The sequence below is a fragment of the Talpa europaea genome (assembly GCF_964194135.1).
Source record: "Talpa europaea genome assembly, chromosome: 4".
NCBI lineage: Eukaryota > Metazoa > Chordata > Mammalia > Eulipotyphla > Talpidae > Talpa > Talpa europaea.
Window position 1 is genome coordinate 127,474,026 of NC_140070.1, and position 26,649 is coordinate 127,500,674.

Sequence of the window (26,649 nt, forward strand, 5' to 3'; positions counted from 1 at the left end):
TCAACTTGATGCTTTCTGTGCATATCATCCTGTTCCTCACTAAGTGAGCCATTTATAATTGAAGGCCATTATCAAGGCAAGTCAAAGTTATCAACAGTTCAGTGTTAAACCATCATAAGAGCAACACTGTGAGTTTTCCATAAAGGTCATTTAAAGACAGCCCTATCCCAAGATGGCACACTCTCATTTTTAGTATTAAGATGTATATAAGAACTGATGCTGATAATATATACAGCCATTCATTTTTATTAAATGTTCTAGTATGGAAACTTTAAAAGTTGGCAGCCTTTTTCTTTTTTTTTCCAAAGATTTATTTATTTATGCATACAAGAACTGGGGTACAGGCCAGAGGTGTGGGGGTGAGAGGATTCACCAGAGTGGAGAACAGACCAGGCGGGTCTACTGAAATACACTGCTGAGGGGAGCAGTGGGTGAGACAGGAGAGGTCTGCTGCACCATGTGGGTAGCTCCCTAGCTGAGGCTTGAACCTGGGCTGCAGAGGCTGCTGATAGCTCATAGTGCTGAGAGTTAACCCCTTGCACCACCAGGGAGGCCCTGGCAGCCTTTTTCTTAATCCTCACAAAATTTGGGGGTGGGAAGAGAAGGTTTCAGTTTTATTTTTTATATTTTCCTTAAATTTCCAAAAACAACAAACTCTAGAGTAATAACTACTCTAGAGTTCCTGAAAGAGTCCAGGTCATTTTTCAGGATAGACATATACTTCCCATCTCAAAAATTGAGAGAAAAAGGGTGGGCAGGCAGGGGGTGCAGGGGGAAGCTGTCTCTAGCAGCTGCTCCATTGGTGTCCAACATTTTGACTTACGATGCTGGCTTTACCAAGATAAGTGGCAATTAAACTTGGGTGGCATTCAAGAAACTTCAGCATGCCCAGTGCCACCACAGAGTATAGCTGCTGTGAGGTAGAAGCCAGCACAGAACACAGAAGTCATCAGACAACCACATCCCAGCCACCTTATCAGCCTGCAGTCCCAACCTTTTCAAATATGGTAACTTTCCATCATATCTGCTTAAGAAACTGAAAAGTAACAAAAAGTTTGGTAACACTTTTAAATGAAAATGCATTTTATAAGCCATATTCATATGAAAAACCTGTATGTCATTTATCTAGTCTATAAGCTTGGTCTACACATGGACTGCCAGACCCCTCATTATAACTATACAGACCCCATCCTACTGAGGTCTTGGGTCCACAATTCAGAAAATATAACTATAAGCATTTTCTCTAAGAATCCATATTTGTGTCTTGGTTGTATGTGGCAATGTTTAATGTGGATATGTTAATGGTCATTGGATAGATTCTTTTTAGTAAGTTTGCCCTTATCACCTCTAGGTGTCAGAAATCAAAAAATATCACAATATTTTTATATTTTCCAGTGTATATGCCACCTTATTTTTATTTTTTTAAATATTTATTTATGCATACAAGAACTGGGGTATAGGCCAGAGGTGTTGGGGGGGGGGGCGGTGAGAGGATTCACCAGAGACAGAGTGGGGAACAGAACAGGCAGATCAACTGAAACACAATGCTGAGGGGAGCAGCGGGCGAGTCAGGAGAGGTCTGCTGCGCCATGTGGGTAGCTGCCTTGGCCGGAGATCAAACTCTTGCTGCGGACACCTTCATAGTTTGCATCTTAACCCCTTGCACCACCAGGGAGGCCCCCACCTTATTTTTAGAAGGTGGTAGCTATGATCTGACTTAAGATGGCCACCAAAGCAAACCCAGAACGTGCAATCCACTTATTAATCATCAGGCCCCTGTTATATAGCAGGCCCCACACTGGAAGCTGAGGCAGAAATAGCTAGTTCCTTTCCTCAAAGAGCTACACTCTTATGCTGCAGGGAAGATGGGGAAGTCGCATATACAAAGGAAACATCAAAAGAAGCAAGCCTGAAATTTGATAGAGGAGTAATAGCAAGGACTGCAGAAGAATGAAGGAGGACGGGCCTCCCCGGTGGCGCAGCGGTTGAGCGCTGGGTTGCAAAGCTGCCCGCAGCCTCTGCGGCGCCGGTTCGATCCCCGGCTGCTCCCCGGCCACCGGAGGAGGGTCCCACATGGCGCGCAGACCTCTCCTGCCGCCCGCTGCTCCCCTCAGCAGTGTACTTCGGTCCTTCTGCCTGCTCTGCTCCCCGCTCTGGCTCTGGTGAATTCTCTCACCCTCCCGTGCTTCTGACTGTACCCAGTGCATGTATAAACAAAAACAAACAAACAAACAAATAAATAAATAAATGAATAAAATACGTGCCTCTTTAAAAAAAAAAAAAATCAAGGAGGACTCCCAAGAGGAGGTGGCCTTTCACCAGACTTAGGATACGAAAAGGGGAGGGAAATATTGCAGCAAGAGGGAGTAGATTGAGCAGTCACAAGGGTGTGGAAAGTACACAAACACAGAAATGGCAAGTAGTTCAGCCTATGTTGAAAGTGTTCATGGAACAGAATAAACAACAATCTGTCTACCTGAAAATATAGCATAATCCCTTCACCCAACACACATCCTCTGGCAGAGGCCCCAGGGTTGCATAATCCTGATTCAGCCAGCTCCCTGGCCCTGGTGGGCATGTTTGGTTAATGAGTAAAACTAACAGGAATGCCAGTGATTCCTCTGCGTCTGTTGATGATGATGGAAAAACGCTGAAAGTGGGTCATTGCGTGCATGTCATTCTAGGCATTCTCAGTTTCTGCCTGTAGGACAAAGCCCCCAAATTCCCTTGCTGAACCCTAGTTTTGCCCTGGGACACTATTAGTCCAAACTTTGTTGATGGTAAGAATCCCCCAAGTGCCTGTTACTCAAGCTGACTTCTGGAACCCACCGCACCCCCACCCCCACCCTCCCCATGAACAGACTCTGTCATTTTGATGCTCATGGTTTGAAACAATTGCCAACTGCACATTTGAGAAACACTACACTTCTGGAGATTTTCCTTCTTCCCCTTTGAACAATTCCACTTTTTCCCAGCTTGGACAGATGCCAACAGTGCACAGACATTTGGGTTATTATATAACCAAAGCCCCTCAGAAGGACTTTGAGGAGAGAGAATTACATAGAGGCACCTGTGACCAGCCAGCCACTTGGGACACAGTCTCATCCCGCAAGTACAGTGAAAGGTCCTAGATGGGCCTTGGTTGCTGATACTAAGTACACACTCTCGTAAGACCAGAGCTGTGCTGTCCACAAGGGCCGGGGCTTCCCACCTGGAGTTTCCATGCTGCACATGTGGCTTCAGCAAGAAGCCTTTGTTCTGATAATAACACGGGACACCCAGCTGCTCTTGTAAGCAGATTCATTTTCTTCTAGATTTCTTGGAGTTAATAATACCATTTACTTTTAAAATATGCCCCTTTAAAAGCACATTTTATCGCTATTATTTCTGTCTCACTCTTACTTCAATACTCTCACATTGATTTTAACTGACTTCCCTGTTTTATCTCAGAAATTCAAACCTTCATTTATTTTTACTATTCTTTTTTTTTTTTTTCTTAGCTTTAGTTTCAGGTAAAAATGTCTAATACTTATTTATTCTATCTTTCCTAGACTTAATTTCTAATCTTTTTTTGTCTTAGATTTTCTACTTAAATTCATTTTTCATTAAATTTATTGATATTTGTGTAGAAAAACTGGGGTGTAGAGGTGTGGGGGCAAGAGGATTCATCAGAGGCAGAGTTGGGGGCAGAAGAGGTGGATCTACTGAGATACACTGCTGAGGGGAGCAGTGGGCAAGACAGGAGAGGTTTGCTGAACCATCTATGGGTTAGCTCCCTGCAGGGCATCAAACTCAGGCCTTGGAGGTGATGGCGCTAAGACAACCCCTCGGGTGCCAGGGAGGCCCAATCTGCTTAAATTTCTGCATTATCTTTGCATGTTACTTGTTCTCAATTCTTTTTCATCTTTTTATTTATGTTTTAGAACATATTTTAATCTGCACTTACATTCTTTTCTACCTTTAATTTCTTAGTCAGTTTTATTGACTTTCTCTCTTATACATTCTAATTATTTTAAATTATGCATTCTCATTATTTTCCTATCATATTTAAATTTTTTCTCCCTAATTTTAATTTTAATTTACAACTCATTGTACTTAATACCCTCATTTTGTCAATAGGGACACGGAGATGCCTAGAGTTAGAAATAACTTGTTCAAGCGCTAAGGCTGGGCGGCAGTGGAATAGGATGCCAACTCTTCTGATTTCCAATTAAGTTCTTCCTACCAAACCACTCTAATAACACCCTTCTTTAAACACCCTTCGTGTAAGCAAAGAACACCTGGGCAACATCTTGTCAAAGAGCATTTAGTTCCTGAGACGTTAGCATTAACATTGTAAATGGCACTGATCACCCTGGGCACAGGTTGTTCTCCAAGCCTTTAACTACCAATAAAAGGAAATGCAGAGCCTCCCCCGGTGGCGCAGGCGGTTGAGCGCAGTGCTGTGAAGCTGTCAGCAGCCTCTGCAGCACCAGTTCGATCCCAGCTGGCCAGGGAGAGTCCCACGTGGTGCAGCAGACCTCTCCTGTCTTGCCCGCTGCTCCCCTTAGCAGTGTATTTCATCAGTTTGCCTGTTTTGTTCCCCACTCTGTCTCTGGTGAATCCTCTCACCCTCCCGCGCATCTGGCCTGTACCCCAGTTCTTGTATAGATAAATAAATAAATCTAAAAAAAAAAGAGAGAAGGGGAAAGCTGAAAAGTGGGCTTTGATCTCTACAACACAGAGAAGGTCAGAATCTGAAGTCAGAATCCGATGTGTCAGTCGCATGACCCCAGGCAAACATACCTCCCTATGCCTCTATTTGCTTGTTTTTAGAATGGGGGTTGTGAAAGGCATGGCCCGTAGCTGTGCTTCCTGAACATCCCCACTAACAGAGAGCAGACAGCCAATGCACGTACTCAGTGGTCTGAATTTCTGGCCTGAATATAGCCCCAAATAGCCCCATCCACCTAAAGTGTTCTCTTTTAGTCTCCTGTTTTTATCTTAAGCTTCATGAAGATTTTACCTTCTATTTATTGTCTTTGTTTTACTATGTAAGGAATAACTACATTTATTAAATACTACATTACTTCAATTTCACCCCATATATCTGAGTAAAGTGATTGCCATATTTATTCCAGGTGATTGCCATATTTTTATCCTGGGACTTTGAGAAGGACCATCACCCAGTTGGGTGACTATGACCCCCTTGTGGGAACAAACACTTTCTTGCCCCTTTCTATCATCCTAATACCTAGCAGAGTGCTTGGCATGGAGACAACACAAATAAATGTGTACTTGTCTTAAATATATGCCTGTGCACACCACTAGAGTGTATGGGAGATGTTCAATAAATATTTTATTGAGCGTTTTGTAAATTAATTAATTGAAACAAAATGGGGGTGATGAGACCATTCCTGCCCACCTCACAATTGTGTGTGTTGATCAAATCAGATCATGGGTTGAAAAGCTCTTTATAAAGCCTGTGTCTAGCTGTTCTAATAAAATTCAAGTGCAAGATGAAAGGAATAATTACATTTAAAAAGTACCGTTAGTTTTAAAATACATGAACCTACATATTTATGAAAGAAAAAATATCTATAAGATGGCTATGCTTCTCTCAATACCCAGTGTCATATTTTCCCCTTTTTTAAAAAAAGAATAATTTTATTAACTTTCTGTCAGTTGTTTGATGGACAGAAGGTGGTGCTCCTAGGTTTATAGCCTGTATTCTGTGTTTATACTCATGCATTGACCTGTTTCATACTTCAAGCTTTAATGATAAAAGATAAATAAATAAATATAACTCTATCTTAGTGGAAGATCAAGGCACTCTTCTGCGTCAAACCTGCAGTTTCTTCCCCATCTTCTCATTCTGACACTCTAACATTCCAGTCACAATCTTTGTGGAGTCAACAATGGCAATCAGAAAAAGCATTACCTTGTGCATCTGGTGTGTGAGATACTTTTTTATTTCATTACCCAATAAACTTTTCAGACAGCAATCTTTCAGCATCTCAGCATCTGGAGTGGTTATCTCCTTAGCAGAACTCACTCTACAGCAGCAAATTAATGTATTAAAATGCTAAGTGAATTCTCACTGGGGAAAATATCGTGTAAGGACAATGGATGGGTCAGGTTGGATGCTGTGTGATGAGGACAAAAGGCTCAAGGATGTTCTAGTGTTGGGGCAGGCTCATGGCCAGAGATATTGTCTCCAGAAATGAACTAGAAAACAAATTGTCCTCCAGGATGCTCACCCACAGGGATACTCAGGCCATCACTTTGCCCTTTACTGTGACATCATCAAGAGACCTGCTCCTTATCCTTGATGTGAGCTTACTTGTCTTAAATATATATATATATATATGTGTGTGTGTGTGTGTGAGAGCTTATTTGTCTTTATGTTATAGCATAACATAAAGATTTAGTTTATAGCATTATATAGATTTCAGGTGTACATCATTATATAACAACATCTGTATATAGTAGGTTGTATCTGCAAGGAATTTAGAAGCTAAGCCCCAGAGGCCACAGACCCCAGTGCTTGAGTGGTTCAAGGTCACAGGAGGATGGCAGCAGCAGTGAACCAAGAGTGCTCATCTGCAGACACCTGGGATTGCACCCTTCTCTCCAGCAAGACACTCACCTGATCCATTTCATCCTCCTTCTGTCAGCAGCAAAATAAAGGCAATGGCTTTGGTGGGTGGCAAGAGAGCTTACCCACAATGCTGGCCTGGAATCTTACTGTTGGATCAGGGTGGGTGATATAAGCATCGTGCTCTTGCTGTAACAAAACAAAGCAATTTCTTATATAAGGTTAAAATGCAAGTTTACTTTAACAACAAATATCCAGAAAACATATATCAGACACTGTAATTTGCTGTAAACTAATAGAATGTAGTATGTACCTCAAAACATAAAATATGCTCACTGACAAAAACCGATTAAAAAAAATGCCCCGTTGGTCCAGCTTAGGCCACCTGTGAAGAGTTTGAAACCAAAGAAGAAAACTGAGGGGGCTAGGGAGGAGGGAGAAGAGGAAAGGCAGGCAGTTAGCCTCAGAACAGACTCTACCCAACAGAGAAGACCCTGGTGACTACAGGAAGGGCTACAGTCTATCCCTGCCTGGAACATTCCTGGAGGCCCGAAGGACTGTGCTCCGAGAACTGTGGAAAAAGCGTGACCTACTGCACAGAGCACTGCAGCACTGACCTTCCGTATCTGATTTGAATCACTGAAGACAAAGAAAAACTACTTCCTCTCCAACAAACCATTCCAAATTTTGTCACCAAATCCACTTGCCATGATCAAAAAGTGGAGGTGACTTCAAATTGTCAGAGAAGAGAAATCTCTGGGGCTTTTGCCAGTCTTATTGATGACACTCAATATCTGTGAAAAGATGCCAGATGCCCACATTTGGTGTTTGTAAGCACTGGGAATTTTCTGAGGGGAATGAGGCTAATATGTTGATACTAATTGTGTCTCTTGGAGAGCTCCAAGACAAAGGAGTACCTGGGTCAACAACTTGCCCACCACTGAGTTGCACCATCTGCTTGTAGCAATATATTCCTGGAACTCCTCTCCTTGTAAACAGCTGTCACAAGAACCATTTCTCCCTGACACTGCTCCTTTTATTGGTGACCTATTGGTCAACAACAGAGAAACATTGTTTGTAAAACCTCTATGATGACCTCATGATCTTTGCTCCCACTTTTTTATGTCAACCTCATAAGCCTCCCTTAGCACCCCACAAATTAAGCAGCAAATAACATCGAAGGCAATGACAGAAAACAGCACGAACAGCCTGAAAATGATTAACCCACCGACATTAAAGAGACACAAACTCAAACTTATAGCAGAAAGATGCCCTGCAGAGTATTGCAGCCAGTTCAGCACACTTGATTGGAAAATGGTGAAGAACAGAGAATTTTAATAGATTTAGTTTAAACTGAGATTACTCAAGAATTGCAAACAAAATTTTTCTATGTGCAACAGCACCATTCAATTTACATTGAATTGCCCAATGATTAATTAATTTGAGACAGTGCACACTGAAAAATCACCATAGATGCATATCTGTCAAAGAAATTTGCCACAGACTTTCAAACCTCCGTGACATGAATGAATGGCACAAATCCAGGGCACTGCCCTCACAGTGGTTGGCCCCTCCTCGCTCTTTTGATGGGACCTGCCCTCATTGACAAACATCACGAGTTCTTAAAAGGCTAAAAAGAAGTAGAACTCACCCAGGTACTCAAACCAGAGGATCATGGGTCTCCATATACATGTTTGGATAGCATGTTAAATTGAGAGCAAACAATCATGGAAACTAAGAACGGAAAAATTAGAACAGCTGACATCTACTGAGCATTTGTATGTGCCAAGTACTGCCTCCCCACTGTTTTATTAATCCTCATAACAATCCCATGTATCGGTTGTGATCACCATCTTGAATATGAAAAGATTAGATGTTACCCACTTTGTTTCACAGATGAAGTCCAGAGGTTAAGCAAATCTTGCCATGGTCAAATAGCCAGGCTTGCAGGAGGAAGATCCAAATGACATCTCCTGACCCTGTGCAGTGGGTGGCATGAATTCACTTTAGATGGTGCCTTATGTTCAGAGGATACATAAGGTCATTCCAGGACGGGGAAATGCTTTGTCCTTCCCCAAGCCATGGCTAGTAGGCTAAGAAAGCCAACGAGGCAGCCTCTGGCCTGGCAGAGTGGTGAACTATCTGCTGTGTTCTCATGCTCTGTCTTAGACAAGCAGAGGTCTGGGTCCTGGAAACAGGATTCTAGACACATGAATTCTGACTGAAGAATCTGTTGTCATTTGTCTACAGGTTTTCATGCCACACAAGGAGGATACACCAAGAGAAAGCTTCTTAAGGAGTAACTACATTAAAACCTCATCCAACTATGCTTAGGAAAGAGGCAAAATTATAAGAGACTGGGGAAACAATAAGAGTAGAAGATTCAAAAAGAGGGTGGTGGATTGGAAAGACATCAAACTAAAAAAAAAGGTAACTTTTAGGAGATGTCTTAGTCAGAAGGAGATGAGAAAGAGAAGGGAAATGAAAAATTATTTAAAGCAAAAATGGAAGAAACAGGGCCTCCCCTGGTGGCGCAGCGGTTAAGCGCTGGGCTGCGAAGCTGCCCGCAGCCTCTGCAGCGCCGATTCGATCCCCAGCCACCAGCAAGGGTCCCACATGGTATGCAGACCTCTCTTGCCATGCCCGCTGCTCCCCTCAGCAGTATATTTTGTCAGTCTGCCTGTTCTGTTCCCCGCTCTGGCTCTGGTGAATTCTCTCACCCTCCCACACTTCTGACAGTACCCAGTGCTTGTATAAATAAATAAATAAATCTTTAAAAAAAATGGGAGAAACTCCCCAAACCTGAAGAAGGAACTGAACCTAAAAATAAAGACAGCTAAAAGAAACCCAGCAACATGAATAAAAGGATACCTACATCAAGGTATATTGTTGTAAAACTTCCAAAAATGCATGACAAAGAAAAAACAATGACAAGGGTGTGAAAAACAGATAACTTATAAGAAACCCTCATTAGGTAAACATGACATCTGAAGAAACACTATGGGCAAGAAGAGAATGCAGCAACATATTCAACATACTCCAAGATAAAAACTACCATCCAAGAATAGTCCATCCTGCAAAGCTCCCCTTCATATATGAAAGGTCTTCTCAGGCAAAAGGAATCTTAGGGAATTGCAACCACTAAACACCCTTTTCAAAAATATTAAAAGGAGCTTTAGTATTTAAACTAAAGAGAGTTCTAGCCACGATGAACTGAAAAAGAAATTAAATAGAGCCACGAAAACTATGAACAAAGTGGCAGAAAAAGGCTTTCCTATATCAATAATCACTTTCAATGGCAATGGACTGAAAAGGACACAGCTTATCTACTTAAATTGGGAAATAGACTCAAACCTACCGCCTTCAGGAAAGACACCTAAGTTCCAAAGATAAACATAAACCGAACATAAAGGGATGAAATACAATTCTACAAGCAAGTGGCACCCAAAGTAAGCCAAAGACAGTCATTCTTATATCAGATAAAATAAACGTCCAGTTTATGTGTCCAGGAAGGGATGAATACTGGGATCATCCAGTATTAATACCATATGTGATTAAGGGGAAAATACCCACAATGTGCATATATATATATATATATATATACACACATTCACCAAATGAAGGCACACCAAATACATCAGACAATTACTATCAAATCTGAAAACAGGCATGGAAAAAACAAGTGTGTGTGTGAATGGAAACTTCAACACCCCCCTCTCACCAAAGGACAGATAAGTGGGACAGAAAATAAATAATTTCGCATCTTTCATTTTTGATTCCATTAATTTGGGTTTTTGCTCTCTTTTTTCTTTGTAAGCCTAATTAATGAATTGTGAATGTTTATTATTTTTTCAAAGAACCAACTCTTGGTTTCACAATCTTTTGGACTATTTTTTTTTCTATTCATTTACTTCTATTCTAGCTTTTATTATTTCTTTCCTCTTACTGATTTTTGGGTGCTTTTATTGTTTTTTCTAGTTTCTTCAAGCACACAGATTGTTAAATTGACATATTTCTTGTTTTCTATGTGGGCCTGTATTGCTATAAATTTCACAAAGACAAGCAATTATCAAACTTATATGAACCACAAAATAGTAAAATCATCTTGAGAGAAAAGATCAAAAAATGCAGGAATCATACTTCCTGACTGCAAGCTATATTACACAGCAACAGTGACCAAAAGAGTATGGCACTGGAACAAAACACAAATTCAGACAAATAAAATAGAACTGAAATCCCAGAGATAAATCCATATAAATATGGACAGTTAATTTTTGATAAAGTCCCTATAGCCATACAATGAAGAAAAGATAGTCTCTTTAGTAAATGGCTCTGTGGAACATGGATAGCCACTTACAAAAAAATAAAGGCAAACCCATATTTAACACTATACACCAAAATTAATTCAAATGGATTAACGATTTGGACATAAGAACTGGAATTAGAAAGTACATGTAAGAAAATACAGGGGACACACTATAGGACCTCTACTACAAATCAAAATAAAAAATAAACAAGTGGGACTACATCAAATTTAAAAGCTTTTGCAGCTCAAAAGCAACCATGACAAAAATTAAAGGGCAACTGACAGAATAGTAAAAAATATTTGCCTACCATACATCTGATGCGGGGTTAATCTCCAAATTCTACACAGTCCAGCAAAAACAAACAAACACCCAATTAAAAAATGGGCAAAGGACCTCAATAAACACTTCTCTAAAGAATATATATAGATGGGCCTCCCCTGGTGGCGCAGCAGTTGAGCGCTGGTTTGCAATGCTGCCCGCAGCCTCTGCAGCGCCGGTTCGATCCCCAGGTGCCGGCGAGGGTTCCACATGGTGTGACAGACCTCTCCTGTCTCACCTGCTGCTCTCCTCAGCAGTGTATTTCATCAGTATGTCTCTTCCGTTCCCCACTCTAGCTCTGGTGAATTCTCTCACCCTCCCGCGCAACTGGCCTGTACCCCGGTTCTTGTGTAAATAAATAAATAAATAAATCTTAAAAAAAAAGAATATATTTAGATGGACTACAGACATGTGAAAAAATGTTCAACATTACTTATCATAAGGGAATGCAAACTAAAACCATACTGAGAGACCACTTAACCCCTGTGAAAATGGCCCATATGAAAAAAGAATGGTATTAACAAATGTTGGCAAGGTTACAGTGAAAAAAGAACTCTCATCCACTGTTGGTGGGAACGCAAGTTGGTACAGCCCCTGTTGAAAATGGTATGGAGATCATAAATATGGAATTCCATATGATCCAGCAATACCTCTATTAGGTATTTATTCAAATTATACCAAAACTCTAATATGAAAAGATTTATGTGCACCTGTGCACATAGCAGCACTGTTCACAATCGTCAAGTAATGGAACCCCAGTGCCCTTCAACAGATGAATGGAGAAATTGTGGAACATTTACTCAATGTAGTATTACACAGCTATGAAGAAAGGCAAAGCGGTGGCATTTGAGACAAAATCGATGGGCCGCAAAGTGATTATGTTGAGTGAAATCAGTCGAAAATTGAAAGAGAGGGCCTCTCTGGTGGCGCAAGGGGTTAAGCACTGCACTGTGAAGCAATCCACAGCCTCTGCAGCACGAGTTCGATCCCCGGCCAGCCATGGAGAAACCCACATGGCTTGGCAGACCTCTCCTGACTCACCCGCTGCTCCCCTCAGCAGTGTACTTGGGTCAATCTGCCTGTTCTGTTCCCAATTCTGTCTCTGGTGAATCCTCTCACCCCCCGCATCTCTGGCCTGTACCCCAGCTCTTATATGCATAAATAAATAAATCTTTAAAAAAAAATTGAAAGAGAGATATCAGCTGGTTTCACTCATTGATGGAATATAAATACCAAACACACAGACACACACACACACCCCAAAGAATAAAAGGAATAAAATTTGAACTCAGCAAAAAAGAAGATAATGGTTGCCAGAGGGAATAAGGGAAGGGATGGAGAGGTTGGGGGAAGGAGGCAGATGGGGTATGGGCATCAGTGGTTTGGTGGAGGGAAAATAAAATAATCCAGAAGGAAAAAGGTGGGGGTGAGATGCATCTTGGAAAAGGGGTTAAAACAGGAAACACTTTTAGGAGTTGTTTGTTTAATACTTTAACCTTGTATTTTAACCAGACTCAATGAGCAAAGGCAACATAAGGATAATGTGCATCCCAAACAGAGAAGAAAGGTAGAAGGAAATAGAGAACTTATTCAAAGATATGGTAGCTAAAAACTTCCCAAGCGGGGAATGAACTAAATCTTGGAGTCTACGAAGTTAACAGAACATCTGGTTATCCAAATGCAAAGAGACCTACACCAAGACAAAACAAATACTAGTGAAACTACCAAGAATCCAAGACAAAGAAAGCATATAAAAAATAAAAAAGCTGGGGTAGAAGAGAAGCAGCATGCTCCGTGAAATAAGTCAGATGGACAGCGAAAACACCATATGATTTGATTTCACTCATATGTGGCATTTAAAGAAACAAAACAAATGAACTAAATAAAACAAAAATAAAATTTAGACTATTACACCATATTAGTGGTTACCATAAGTGAAGGAGGAAGGAGAATGGGTAAATTGAATAAAAGGAGTCAATTATATGGAGGATGGAATTAGATTTTGAGTGGTGAACTCAGTGTAGTAAGTACTGATGTTGATTATTTAATGCTGTACACCTGAAACCTATATAATGTTATAAACCAATGTTATATCAATAGGAAAATTTCAAAATCCTGTTTTCTTAGATGAATGTTTATAGCAGTTTTTTTTCAGAATAACCAAAAACTGGAAACAAATCAGATATCCTTCAAAGATAAATGGTTAAACAAACTATTTTGCATCCATAGAGAAAACTGGCCAACTGCGGATATACAAAACAATCTGGATGCATCTTGAGCACAAGAAACATCTCATTGGTGAAGCGCTGTGATGATTAGTTTTATGTGTTAACTTGGTAGGATCGCAGTACCCAGATATTTAATCAAACATTATTCCGGATGTTTCTATGAGGGTATTTTTTTTAAAGATTTATTTATTTATGCATACAAAAATGGGGTTACAGGCCAGAGATGAGGGTGGTGGTGAGAGGATTCACTAGAGACAGAGTGGGGAACAGAACAGGCAGACTGACTGAAATACACTGCTGAGGGGAGCAGCAGGTGAGTCAGGAGAGGTCTGCTGTGCCATGTGGGTAGCTCCCTGGCCGGGGATCAAACTCATGCTGCACTGGCTGCAGTTAGCTTCATAGGTTGTGTCTTAACCCCTTGCCCCACCAGGGAGGCCCTATGAGGGTATTTTGGATGAGATTTATATTTACATCAGTGAATTTTGAGTATAGTATATTGCCTTACAGAATGTGGGTGGGTCTCATTCAATCAGTTGACAGAAAAATACTGCATTTCCTTGAACAAAAGGGAATTCTCTAACTGACTTTTTTATATTAGCACACATTATATTTAATTAATGATATATGCTACCCATATTGCTTGAAATACTTTTTTAATTAAGGTAAATTGGTTTACAGCTCTGAATACGATTCTGAAATATGGCATCTCACCCGTTCTTTATATGTTACCCACCACCAAGTAATCCACAGTCCGCTATAACACATTAAATCCCCTCTCCCCAATCTCTTCTCCCTCCCCCACTTCAGCCCCCTCTGGTGGCCTCTGTTTCACAGTCAGATTTCTCATATTTCTTTTTGGCTTGGTGTTGTCTGGCTGTTTTTTTCTTCTACATTTCACATGTAAGTGAAACCATCAATATTTGCCTTTTTCCTAATAATTTCACTTAGCATACTATCCTCCAGTTCCATCCATGCTAGAGGTGTCTTTGGAATTGAACTTCAATTCCTTCTTGAATGTATAGCTTGAATGTAAAGCTATACATCAGATTTTGGACTCACCATGTATCCACAATTACATGAGTCCAGAGAAATAGACAGACAAACAGATGGATGGGTAGACATCTGCTTCTACTGGTTCTATTTCTCTGGGGAACCCTAATTAATACTTATATTATGTAATTCCATTTACATAACATTGTTAAATGATAAAATTATTGAAACAGATAAGAGATTAGAGGTTGCCACCATTTAGGAGTAAGTAAAGGTAAGAGGAAAGTATACGTGACTATACAAGGGCACCATGAGCGATCCCCAGGGGATCTGTTCTGTATCTTGATTCTTGATGTCAATATCCTGGCTGTGATATGTACTAGAGTATTTTAAGATGTTACATTGGATAAAACTGGGCAAAAAATACATGGAATCTCTCTGTGTTCTTTCTTACAACTACATATGAATTTAATTATCTCAAAAAGTTTAAATTTTTCCCAAAAACTTGAATTTTTTTTCAAAAAAAACTGATTAACTTATTATGATCTTGCCAGAATTGTGGAGATAAACTTGGGTTTACTCGGATGGATAAACAATCCAGCATCCATGTATTAAATGGCATCCTCGTCATCCCACTTAAACAAGTCAGAAAACTACCTGCCATCTGGAGTTCGCCCTACCCCTCCTCTTCCAAAGCGATTATTAAAAAAAAAAATTTCTGATATGGACTAGCAAGAAGGAAAGGGAGCCATACCTGGTACAGGAACCTGCACATATACACATAGCATAGGCTGCACATACACACTCTATAGCTAATGACCTGTTCTTTAAACTAAAGCTCCTGCTTTAAACTGAGATTCCTGCCTTGATGATGACCAAAGGAGTGTTAGACATTCACATCACTAGAAATTAACCAGGATCAGCAGGCCAGGAGGTACCAGGGTCAAGATAACTGAGTGACTGAAAACAAGTTCTGGGGGTTGAACGAGATGAATACCAGGTATATCAAAGATGATGGGCTGTTCTTATGGGCTGTTCACTTATGACTAATTGACTTTGTTCAGCTCAATAGTAAAAGGCCAGTTCAAGATGGAATGGTAGAATGGTTTCTTTAGAGTGTTATGCTCACCCTTCTCTCAGACTGATAGCCAGCGATTTGAAAAATAAAAGTACAACTTAGAGATCCAATCCTTTCTCGGCTAATTGGCTTTCTGTAATGACAAAAAACACCAAGAACCTGGCCCCTATTCCAGCAACAAGTCCTGCCTGCTTTACCATCAAATTATATCTTGAATTTGTTACTTCTCTTTCCCTATTACAACCATTTTTTTTCTGGTGGTCAATAACACGTAGGAACTGTCACAACAGCTTTGCATTGTGTCTCTCCTTTCTCAGATGCCCCCATTCAATCCACCCCTCGCTCAAAAGCATGAGTAGTTTTAAGACATATATTGGATCCTATCATCCCAGGCTTATTCTCCTCCAGTGACTCCCATTGCTCTTGGCATGGACCCAAGCTCAGTCCCATGGCTTACAATGCCCTGCATAGACCATGGCTGATGTATATTTCCCCAGCAGCAGCCTTCTTGCTCCCCCTCTTTAACCAAGCCTCTCTTACTCTTCAACCTAACTTTCTCCCCCAAGTTCTGCACCTACTTTTCTCCTCCACCCTGTGTGCCCTTTCTTCAATTAAAGAATAAACTGTCCTCAAAGAACATTTTTCTGTGACTCTTTCATAAAATATCCCATTGTTCTCTCCCTCAGCATTCAGATTCTTTTATATAATGTAATCCCCACAAGAGCAGAGACCTTATTTAGACACTAATTCACTGTTGTACTTAGTGCCTAGCAAAATGTTCAATCTATATTGAATTATAAATGAATAAATGTCCCAATGTCAGTCTCAGACTGCAAGAAAGTGTGTGGCAACCCTTTCTGAAATTCCTTCATTTATTAAACAATTACTACCGAGTGCAAAACTACCAGGCACTCCCACAGATACTGGGATAACAAGGCAGGCAAAATCTCCACATTTACAGAACTTAAATTTGGTGGGTAGGGAAAGTGATAAATAACAGACAAGTAAATAATAAAATAACATTTAAAAATAAGTACGTTTAACATGCAATTTGCTGCAACATGGATGGCGCTGGAAGGGATCATGCTCAGCGAAATAAGCCAAAAAGAAAAAGAAAAATACCGGATGGTCTCACTCATAGCAGGAATCTAGAAAACTTAAATAATGGACCAGGAAAATGAATAACTATAAGAAAGTGAAAATCAAAATCAACAAAAAACTATGAACCAGAGACACTTTTAGGGGGGCGGGGGCGGGAGGGGAGGGATTGGGGTCAGAATGGGGGGCTGCAATTGTATGGGGAATATAACAATAAAATTTATTTAAAAAAAAAAAAACCAAAAAAAAAAAATAAAAATAAAAAAAATAAAAATAAGTACGTTTAATGTTTTAATTATAAAATAATAGTAAATAGTAAAGTATCAAGCAAATGTGCTATGAAGAAAATAAAGCAGAGTAATAGGCTTGAGGACGTTTGGCAGAGGTAGGTGGAATTCACCTGTAGAAGCCTGGTGGGAGAGCCTGTCTGAGTCACCTGGATATAGGGGCATCAGCCACAAGCAGATATGTGGGGCTCCTCCCTCAGAGTCCCATCAGTACAAAGGTTGCTGAGCTTGGAACGCATTAAGCAAGTTTGAAGGCTGAGGGGAGCAGAGTATAGGGGAGATGGTCTCAGAATAAAAGGAGGCTGGCAAAATGGGCATCTTATGCTGGTGAAGAGTGTGAGGCTTTGAATCACTTTGAAAGGTGATCACTTTGAAAAGCCTTTGTGGTCTTTTAAGCAAATGATGTAACAATGTGTGTTTAATTTAGAAATTAAATTTAAAATTTGGGGCTGCTCTGGAACCAGCGAAGCATCCCTGGAGAAGGTGAGGAGAGGCAGGCTCTCCCAGCCACACGTTTGACTCGGAATTGTTAAAACGCTCTGTCCTTCAGAGACTAGAACTGCCCCACACTCTCCTGCGTGCTTGTGGGCTTGGTTCACTTTGAACTCATGGATTCGATTCCTCAGAATGGCCTTTGCGCTCCCCACACCTCACTCGATCGATCCGAAAGGCCTGTGGCATGCTGAGATTGCTGGTTTCCTTTCCTCGAATTTGCAGAAACTAACAAACAAACCAAACCCCACTAAAGCCTGATTTTACTCAGGAAAGGATAATAACGAAAAGAAAAAGGAGGAGCTCCTCTTTTCTGTCCTTGGAAATTCACCACCTAGAGCTATCGCTATCTACAAGAAAATTAAATTAATCAAGATGTAACCAGACTGACCTGAGGAGTCTGAAGTTTGACGCCAAAAGAGCACAGGGCAGGTTTCTCCCCGCCCAGCGGCGACCTCTGGGGGAATCTGCGCACCCGGGCAGCTCAGTGAGTGGTCCCCGTCCGGAGGGCAAAGTGCAAAAAAGCTTTACTTTCCGCCCCACCCCGCCCCACCGCAGCCGAGCACCAGCGAAAGGGCTCGGTGCAACCCGACCGCTGCCCCTCCCGGGCGCGCAGGCAAACATTTCCGAAGGTGAAATCCATTAAGGCGCTCGCTGTGGCGGAATCCCTCCACCCCCTGCCCGAAAATAAATGTTCAGACCATCCTTAGGTGGTGCAGACGACTCATTCTCAGCAAAGCTGAACTAGAGAGATCTTGGCTAAACTGGAAGCAGCTAGTCTGGAAGGTCCCGCGTCGCGGGCTTGCGAAGGGCAAGATCTGCCCGCGCGCGCGCTGCTCGCACACTAGCCAGAAGCTAAAGACTCATCTCCTTCCACACTCAAGGCTTATTTGGTCTTTTAAAAGGAAGATTCCACAAAGGTTGGTAAATAACAAAGGGCAGGGCCTCCCTGGTGGCGCAAGGGGTTAAGCGGAGCACTATGAAGCTAGCTGCAGCCTCTGCAGCACAAGTTCGATGTCCGGCCCGGGAGCAAACCACTTGGTACGGCAGACCTCTCCTGACTAGCCCGCAGCTCCCCGCAGCAGTGGATTTCAGTCCATCTGCCTGTTCTGTTCCCCGCTCTGTCTCTGGTGAATCCTCTCACCGCCCCCTCCCGCCCCCGCACCTCTAGCCTGTACCCCAGCACTTGTATGCATTTAAAAAAAAAAAAAAAAAAGGCAACAATCAATCAGCTACAAAGACGTTTTCCTACAGTGCCAGGTCCCTGGAAAAAGACGGCTAAGGAATATTGCCCTGATTATAGAGGCTTTAATCACTGAGCATCCCATTCTCCAGCTGAACTTGCTGCAGTGAGGCTACCTGCTTTAAAGTCTACCTGCTTTAAAGTCTACCTGCTTTAAAGTCTAGTTTCAATGCCGTTCCCCAAAGCTTGGTTCAACAACAGAGAGCACCTCATGTTTGAACAAGTTAATCCATAGAAAATGCTGAGAGCAGCCGCTGGCACCCATCAACGACTCAATAAAAATTAACTATTGTTGCTAATAATATTCGTTCAAGCTTTTTCACTATGAAATTACTGTGTTGTGTCTTTGTATTTACAATGGTGTCTCTTTATACATCGTGAGCTTCAGTGTCTATTCATCTCATGCATCTGAGATACAGCCTGGGTCTCTGTTGAGCTTAATAACAGTCAGTGGTTTGAACGGAATGACAAACTGGTGTGCTTTCCCTGACAGAGGTCACAGAAATAAAAAGAGGATGCAAAATAGATGACAAATGAAATCCGGGTCTCCTTTATCTCTTCACTATCACCTGTTTACTTTGTTACTGTCTACTTCTTCATAACATCCCATCGTTTTTTGCTGTGGTCCCTGACATTGCTGGGAACTGGATCCAGTTGAACCTCAGTGGAACCAGTGACCCTTGTCACCAAGCAAAATTCAAGCTCAATTTTGATATCACCTGGGCTCCCACAGGATTGGGATATCTTATGGACACACAGAGAGACACGGGCTCAAGCCATGTGAGCAGATGAATTCTATACTATTGTCTCCAAGTGCCTCTGCACAAACACTGAACCAATATAATTGCAAAAACAATTTCCACTTGCTGAGCACTTTTTTGTGTGCTGTGCTTAAGGCTTTTTTTTCTGTGTAATCAGACTTTTTTCCCATAACATTATTTTGGACCATTTGGGTTTTCTTTTTAGTCATTGTATAGCAATGAGGTTTTTTTAAAAAAATTAATTTATATTCTGACATGGATGATAATTTTGGGGCAGTGTTTGATTTCACCCTCAGGTATAATCCCCGTAGTTGTCCTACCACCACAGCACCCGTGATCCATCTCCACTGCCCCTTGTTCTCTTATCTCCCTGTTTTGACCCCTCTTGCTCCCCCTCCCCTGCTGTGTTTCTCAGATCCATGGTCAGCTTATGCTTAAGATTTTCATCTTAAACTTACTGCATTTAATCTACCCAACAAGACAGTGCGTGTTATCATTTTATCAGGTTAAAAAAAAACTAAGGCACAGAAAAATTATGGGGACCACTCGCTAAAGATCCCCACACAGTGACGTCTTAAAATTCAAACCCATGTTCATAACTCTCCAAAGCTGACCACTCAAGCCGACTATGGAGACTCTGCCCAGGTTGAAAGCACAAAGGCCACAGTGCCCATTCTGTGTGGAAAAGAGTGCAGGGTGTCTGCTGTACCCCTGTCTCTGCTCACCCCCACAATACAACATAGCAGCTAAGGCAAAAGCAGTTATTGATTGGATTTCAATACTCATTCAATATCTATATTCATCCTCCGTGAAGATTAGACTTGGACTTTTAGGGTTTGCTCCTCCTCCTTCTGTAATGTGTAACTAAGAAATCTAGGCAAGCCTGGTCAGCTTCCCTGAGCTGCACTCACTAGAGATCTTGGAATTAAGAGGAGGACTCCCAGCCCACAGAATGACCAAAGATAAGGTAAAACAGCATTGTGTTCATTTTGAATCTGGCTTTGAGGAAAAGAATAGAGCACCAATTCATCTCAGTGAGCATATGGAGGATTTGGGGGGGAAATTGTGCTGCGCTGTCACAGATCAAAGCTACTTCTCTTTATCTGGTCAGTTGACAGTTCATTTGTCTGTTAAGAAAATCATATTTGTTATTCTGTAATTGGGTTTTTAAGGCTATTTGCCCTACTTTCTGACTAGTGATTCTGCAAAACCATATCACTGAAGGAATGTACAAACAAGAGCAGATTAACCTGAATCCATGTAATCATGAAAACCAATGGAAAATCTTCAAAAATGTCAGTGAATAAAAAACAATAGGCAGGAGGACTAAGATGAATTGACAATCAAATGCAACAAGTGATCTTAAATTCTAGAAAGAAGAAGAAACCTCTAAGAAACAGCATGAGACAGGACAGGTTGAAAATGAGTTGCCTATTAGATAATATTACTGCACCGATTGCATTCTTAGATAAAATAATGACATTGAAATTTTGTAGGAGAACGTCTTTGCTCTTAATGAGTGTACATGTTGAAGTACATGTAGGAGTAAAGTGACACAAATATCTCCAACTTATTTTGAAATGATTCAGCCAAAATCATATACACACACACACACACACACATGCATAATGTGTGCGAGTGCACATATATATACACACACACACACACACAGGAGTTATACAGTTGTGGTAAATGTCAACCATGGATAAATACAGTTGAAGATTAGGGAGTGTTCACTGCACTTTTCTTTCAACTTCTCTGTAAACACAATACTTTTTAAAATAAAAACTTGGAAATAAGAAAAGGCATAGTGCTGTTGTTTCCTTACAGGTTTCCAGCCAAAAACCCTGTCCCCCAAACACAAACAAGTTGGTAATCTTGTCCCTGTTAAAGTAGGACTTCAGATTGTGATCCAGTGTAATTTACTCTGCTGAACATTCCTTCATGACATACTAAGTGAATATAGTCTGTCCGGCTTAGATTTGGGATGTGATGATCTGCTTAACAACTGTGAGACCAGGGTTAAGTTATTTAAGTGAACTCGGGTTCTTGTAGTGTGACAAAATAATAACATTGAGATGTGAGATCGAATGGGCATACAGGAATTATAATAGTATTTTTACAGTCTGGGAGAAATTATATGAGATTATATTAGAAAGACTCAGGTAAATATTAATATTAACAGTTATATATTTATATAATGTATATTTAAAGAATAATGGGGATTCATAATTTCCTATTGAAACCCAGGGTAAAGCTAAAGTAGATAGAACTTTATTTTTTTTATTAAAGATTTATTTATTTATGCAAGCAAGAACTGGGTTATAGGCCAGAGGTATGTGTTGTGGGGGGCGGTGAAAGGATTCAATAGAGATAGAGTGGAGAACAAAACAGGCAGGTCTACTGAAATACACTGCTGAGGGGAGCAGCAGGTGAGACAGGAGAGGTCTGCTGTGCCATGTGGATAGCTCCCTGGCTGAGTATCGAACTTGTGTTGCAGTGGCTGTGGCTAGCTTCATAGGTTGTGTATTAACCCCTTGCGCCACCAGGGAGGCCCTAGATAGAACTTTAAAGAAAATGTAAAGACAATATTAACTTAGTAGCCACACAGACAGTGCGTAGATTTGGCAAAGATCATGAAAGTAGTGTACAAAATGCAGAAATTGGAAGATACTGAAAAAGGAAAGGAAATGTGCTGTGGTGACTGACTCCCAGCAAATGCACAGGCTTCATTTAGAACTATGATTTAATTCATTGGGGGAGATTTTGAAATTGTGTTGTAGAACTTTTCTTGAGAACCAAGTAAAAACCTAATGATAGAACCCAGAAAGAAAGAGAACTTGTGTAAAGCACAATTTTTGGCTTTGTAAACTCACTCAGACTGAAAGAAGCAGAAAATCTGGAACTGGGGCTCAGGAAAATCTGGATATTCCCAGAAAAGTGTCATCTAACTAGAAAAGGGGCTTGACTGTGTTTTTTTTTTTTTTAATGAAAAATGAAGAGATAATTTTTTTATGCCCTATCTCCTCATTGTTTCACTCAGTAATACAGTGAGTGCCAGAAAGGGGTTTTCATTCTTTTTTAGTTTTATTTATTAAATTTATTTTCTTATATCATTGTTAATTTGGGGGCAGTACTTGATTTCTCCCTTAGGTGTAGTCGCCTTAGTTCTCCAACCACAACAGCACTCTTGATCCATCACCACAGTCCCTTGTGCTCATATTGAGATGTGAGATCTAATGGATATACAGGAATTATAATAGGATTATTTTAACCCCTCTCCCCCACCCTCCCCTGCTGGATGCCTCAGATCTTTTTCCTGACCCTTTGTTTGGTTTCTCTATATTCCAATATAGGTGAAACCATCTGATATTTATCTTTTCTTTCTGAGTTATTTTGCTTGACATAATCAAGAAAAATGAAGAAAGTAGGCTAGGATCCATTGTTCTTAATGGTTCCTCACAGATTGAGATTTCTATGGTTTGAGAGAAATCAAGTTGGGTGCCAAATCACCTGTGTGTGGGCATTTGGAGGCATATGACTTAGAGGAAAGGGTATAGTTTCTCCTAAGTCAATTGTAGCTGCTGAAAACCTGCTTTTGTGTTTAGCAGCTGGAGTTTTGAAACATCAGCTCTGGGTTCCAGCACCAGCATACCCATTACTTACCAGCTGCATATGTTGGGCACACCACTTAATTTTCTCTAAACTCCAGTTTCCTCCCATGTAATATGGAGATAATTTCATGTACTTTGCGAAGTACTCCTGTGAAGATAATTGTGATGTATGAAAAGATGACAGGTAGTTGCTTGACAAGAGTGATGAATGAAATGAAAGTGATATGATTAAAGATGCAATTATTTGATAGTTCTTCACAGACTGTGTTAATATATCTCATTTAGTCTTTATAATAATCCTATGCATTAACTATTTTTATACCAATATTTTGGACAAAGAAATTGAGGCTCAGGGATGTTAAGAGGCTTGGTGGGCCTAGGTCCTAAAGCCCTTCTAGGTTTTCTGCCTCCCAAATCTATTTATTTTGATCAATAGACTCCATCTAACTTCTTAGCCACAAAAATAAACACTGTTAAGGTGCAGTCACTTGCCTGTTCCACATTTTTCAGGAGCATATTTTTAATTCTCTATGGTCTGTAAGTGTTGGATATGAAACCTAATTTAAAATTATTTTTCAAAGATTATTTATGCATGCAAGAACTAGGGTAAAGGCCAGAGGTGTGGGGGTGGTGGTGAGAGGACTCACCAGAGACAGAGTGGGGAACAGAACAGGCAGATTGATTGAAATACACTGCTGAAGGGAGCAGCAGGTGAGACAGGAGAGGTCAGCTGCGCCATATGGGTAGCTCCCTGGCCAGGGATCGAGCTCATGCTGCAGTGGCTGCAGATAGCTTCATGGGTTGTGCCTTAACCTCTTGTACCACCAGGGAGGACCCCTTACTTAAAATTATTAAGCTGTAAATGAAAGTAGTCTTTCTGAAAATACAGGCTTAATACCTTGCAGTCTGTAAAGAGTTTAAAAGACTTGACGACTTTATATGAACATTAGACATCTTTCTTTTCCTTTCTGAATCAGTGTTCCCATGAGTGAAATGATAATAATTCTTACCTAAGGATTATTGGGAGAACAGGCAAAACATATGGAACGCAGAGCCTGGACAGAATAAGTTCCTCTCTAAGTTCTCAGATTTCATTAACTCCTATACCCCTTTCCTTGAATCAACCTCCTAGACATTGGGTTAAATGGATGAGGCTAATAGGCTAATTCAGATTTAGTTGTTTTCAGAATTTTTCCCTCTCATAAACAAAACTTTGAGCAAATCTAGTGCAATGCAACATAGACGACTGACTATAAATGTTTTGTGCTTTTGTTTCACAATGGGAAAAGAAAAGCCAGGAAACAAAGAGCCAGTTGAAGATGCAATTCAGAGAAGAAATTAAACCTTAGAAAAAGAAGTAAAAACAGGAAAAAAGGGAAATGCAATCAAAATAGTTCCAGAGAGTTTCACATTTTAAACAGTCACTTTATTTGGGAAATTGAAGTGACATGCTCAAATTTGATGAGATTGCTTCTTTTCTGAACAACTGGGTGAAATCTATTTCAGAAAATTAAAGTGGGGCACTGCAGGGGCTGGGCAGCAGGAATAGAACCAACTATGAAAAAGAAGCCAGGAAGGCCAGACCTCTAGGACTTTAAAGACACTCCATGATTACTAAACTAAAAATTCTATCTTTTTCACAGTTGCTATTCTTGTTATCCCTGTAAGTTGAGAAATTGCTCTTAGGGGCAGATCCTATATTTCTATAGTAATGACTTAGAGTGATGTGACTGGAAGGTAATGGAGCAAGAACCTGCAGAACTTCTATTTCTGAAAATTAGCTTTCATTTTTATCAAAGTAATGTGGGAACAGCTGACACTGTAGTGATTTAGTTTGTGTATTTAGAGTGGCAGGGGGATGGGGTTGAAGGGCATTATGGGAGACCAAATCTGCAGCAGCCACCACCTTCACCCCTACTTTCATTTTTATAGCACCACTCTCACCATTGCATGGCCACTGATTAGACTCTATTTTTTAAGATTTATTTATTTATGCATCAAGAACTGGGGTACAGACCAGAAGTGCACATGGTGAGATGATTCACCAAAGACACAGTGGGGAACAGAACAGGCAGACTGACTGAAATATACTGCTGAGGAGAGCAGCGGGTGAGACAGGAGAGGTCTGCCATGCCATGTGGGTAGCTCCCTTGCCAGCCAAGATCAAACTTGTGCTGCAGAGGCTGCAGCCAGCTTCACAGTGGGTTGCTTAACCCTTTGCACCACCAGGGAGGCCCCAATTAGACTCAACATAAGGGAACTGCGTGCTTGTCTGGAAGGAGGAGCAGGAGAGAGCAAAAAGATTAGCTGCTCAGAGATGGCCTCAGGGAGGGCTAAGACACCAAGTCCTTGGAGAGTGCAACAGGAAGAAGAGATGTGGAGGTGAAATTGGGCAAGTGTATTGTGGCCCTGGGCTTGGTGATGGACAGGTCCTGAAGTTCTTCAGTTGAGTAGCTGAGTGATCTTTGCCCTTTTGGATTTTTATCTAGAGACCTCACCAATATTTTCGATGAGTAGGTGAGGAAGAAGGGAATTTGTCTGGTGGGTGGTAGGGAAATGAACTTGGAGTTGGTAGATGTTTGGTCACTTGGCTTCAGTATCACAGTTGGCAGATTCTATGAATATTTGCATTCTTGGAATTCTTTTCAGTTTAGAAATATAATTCTAGATTTTCATGTATACGAGACTTTTGAATTATCCGTTTCTAACCAATGAGGAATGCAAAATAAATAAATTGTCAAAAACAAAGGCTCTGGATCCAAATCATTATTCTACAAGTTACTGGCTGTGAGGGCTTAACTAAGTGGAGTTATCTATAAAATAGTGATACTGAGGAGGTTGTCATGAGGAGTATGGCTAGTTCCTCCAATTAGGTCCACAACCTGTAACTATGTTACCTTACATGGACAAAAGATTTTACAATTACATTTTATGGACATTGAGATGGGGAGATTTTCCTCTATTATCTAGAGGGACCAGATCCAACCTTACAAATTCTTAAAAGAGAAGAACTTACCTGGCTATGATCTAGGTCAGAGATGCAATTTCTGCTTAAGGAGATGGTGGAAGGGTACTGTGAGTCAAGGAATGTGCTGATTTCTAGATCTCAGAATAGCCCTTACTTTACAGCCAGGATGAAAACTTAAACCACAATCCTAAAACCATGAGGAACTGAAATCTACCATCAATCTGAATTTTGCTCTATAACATTCAGAAAAGCTGGCAATACTTAATTTTAATCTGGTGAGAAGTGTTCCAGATTTCTGACCTATAAGAACTGTGTTACTTAGGCCACTACTGCATTGTTGTTTGCTACAGCAGCAAGGAAAAACGAATACAGGTAAATGAGATAATATATATATAGCAATGAACAGCAGGCTAGAGGCATACATTTTCAGTATTTTGCCTTGAAGTTGTGTTTACATTACACATAACATCAGCTTTTCCACATTGCAATGAAGCAAATTATCAGGCAAGTTGGTTAAGATCCTCTCAAAGTGCTTCCTGGTCCCCTCATTGCTAATTATAGTTACTACATTTAAAGAAATGAAGTTTCCTCTCTGGAAACATTTGAAGGGGAAAAAACGATTTAAGGAGAAACTACCAATCATCTAAGCGGAACCCCATCTTAGCTTGGCTGCCTGAGCCACTGCATT

The 26,649-nt window shown here is 40.8% G+C and overlaps 1 protein-coding gene across 1 annotated transcript in view; it reads left to right on the plus strand.

Moving 5' to 3' along the window:
* Positions 1 to 884: 884 nt before the first annotated feature.
* The window catches only part of SLC2A2 (solute carrier family 2 member 2), a gene marked incomplete at both ends in the record, with an annotated part of 52,019 nt that continues 26,254 nt past the window's right edge, over positions 885 to 26,649 (plus strand). The window contains 3 exons of the mRNA XM_084232723.1: positions 885 to 1,007; positions 2,976 to 3,108; positions 26,284 to 26,333. Coding sequence (XP_084088849.1) covers positions 885 to 1,007; positions 2,976 to 3,108; positions 26,284 to 26,333 — 306 coding nt within the window. The remainder of the gene's footprint in view (positions 1,008 to 2,975; positions 3,109 to 26,283; positions 26,334 to 26,649) is intronic.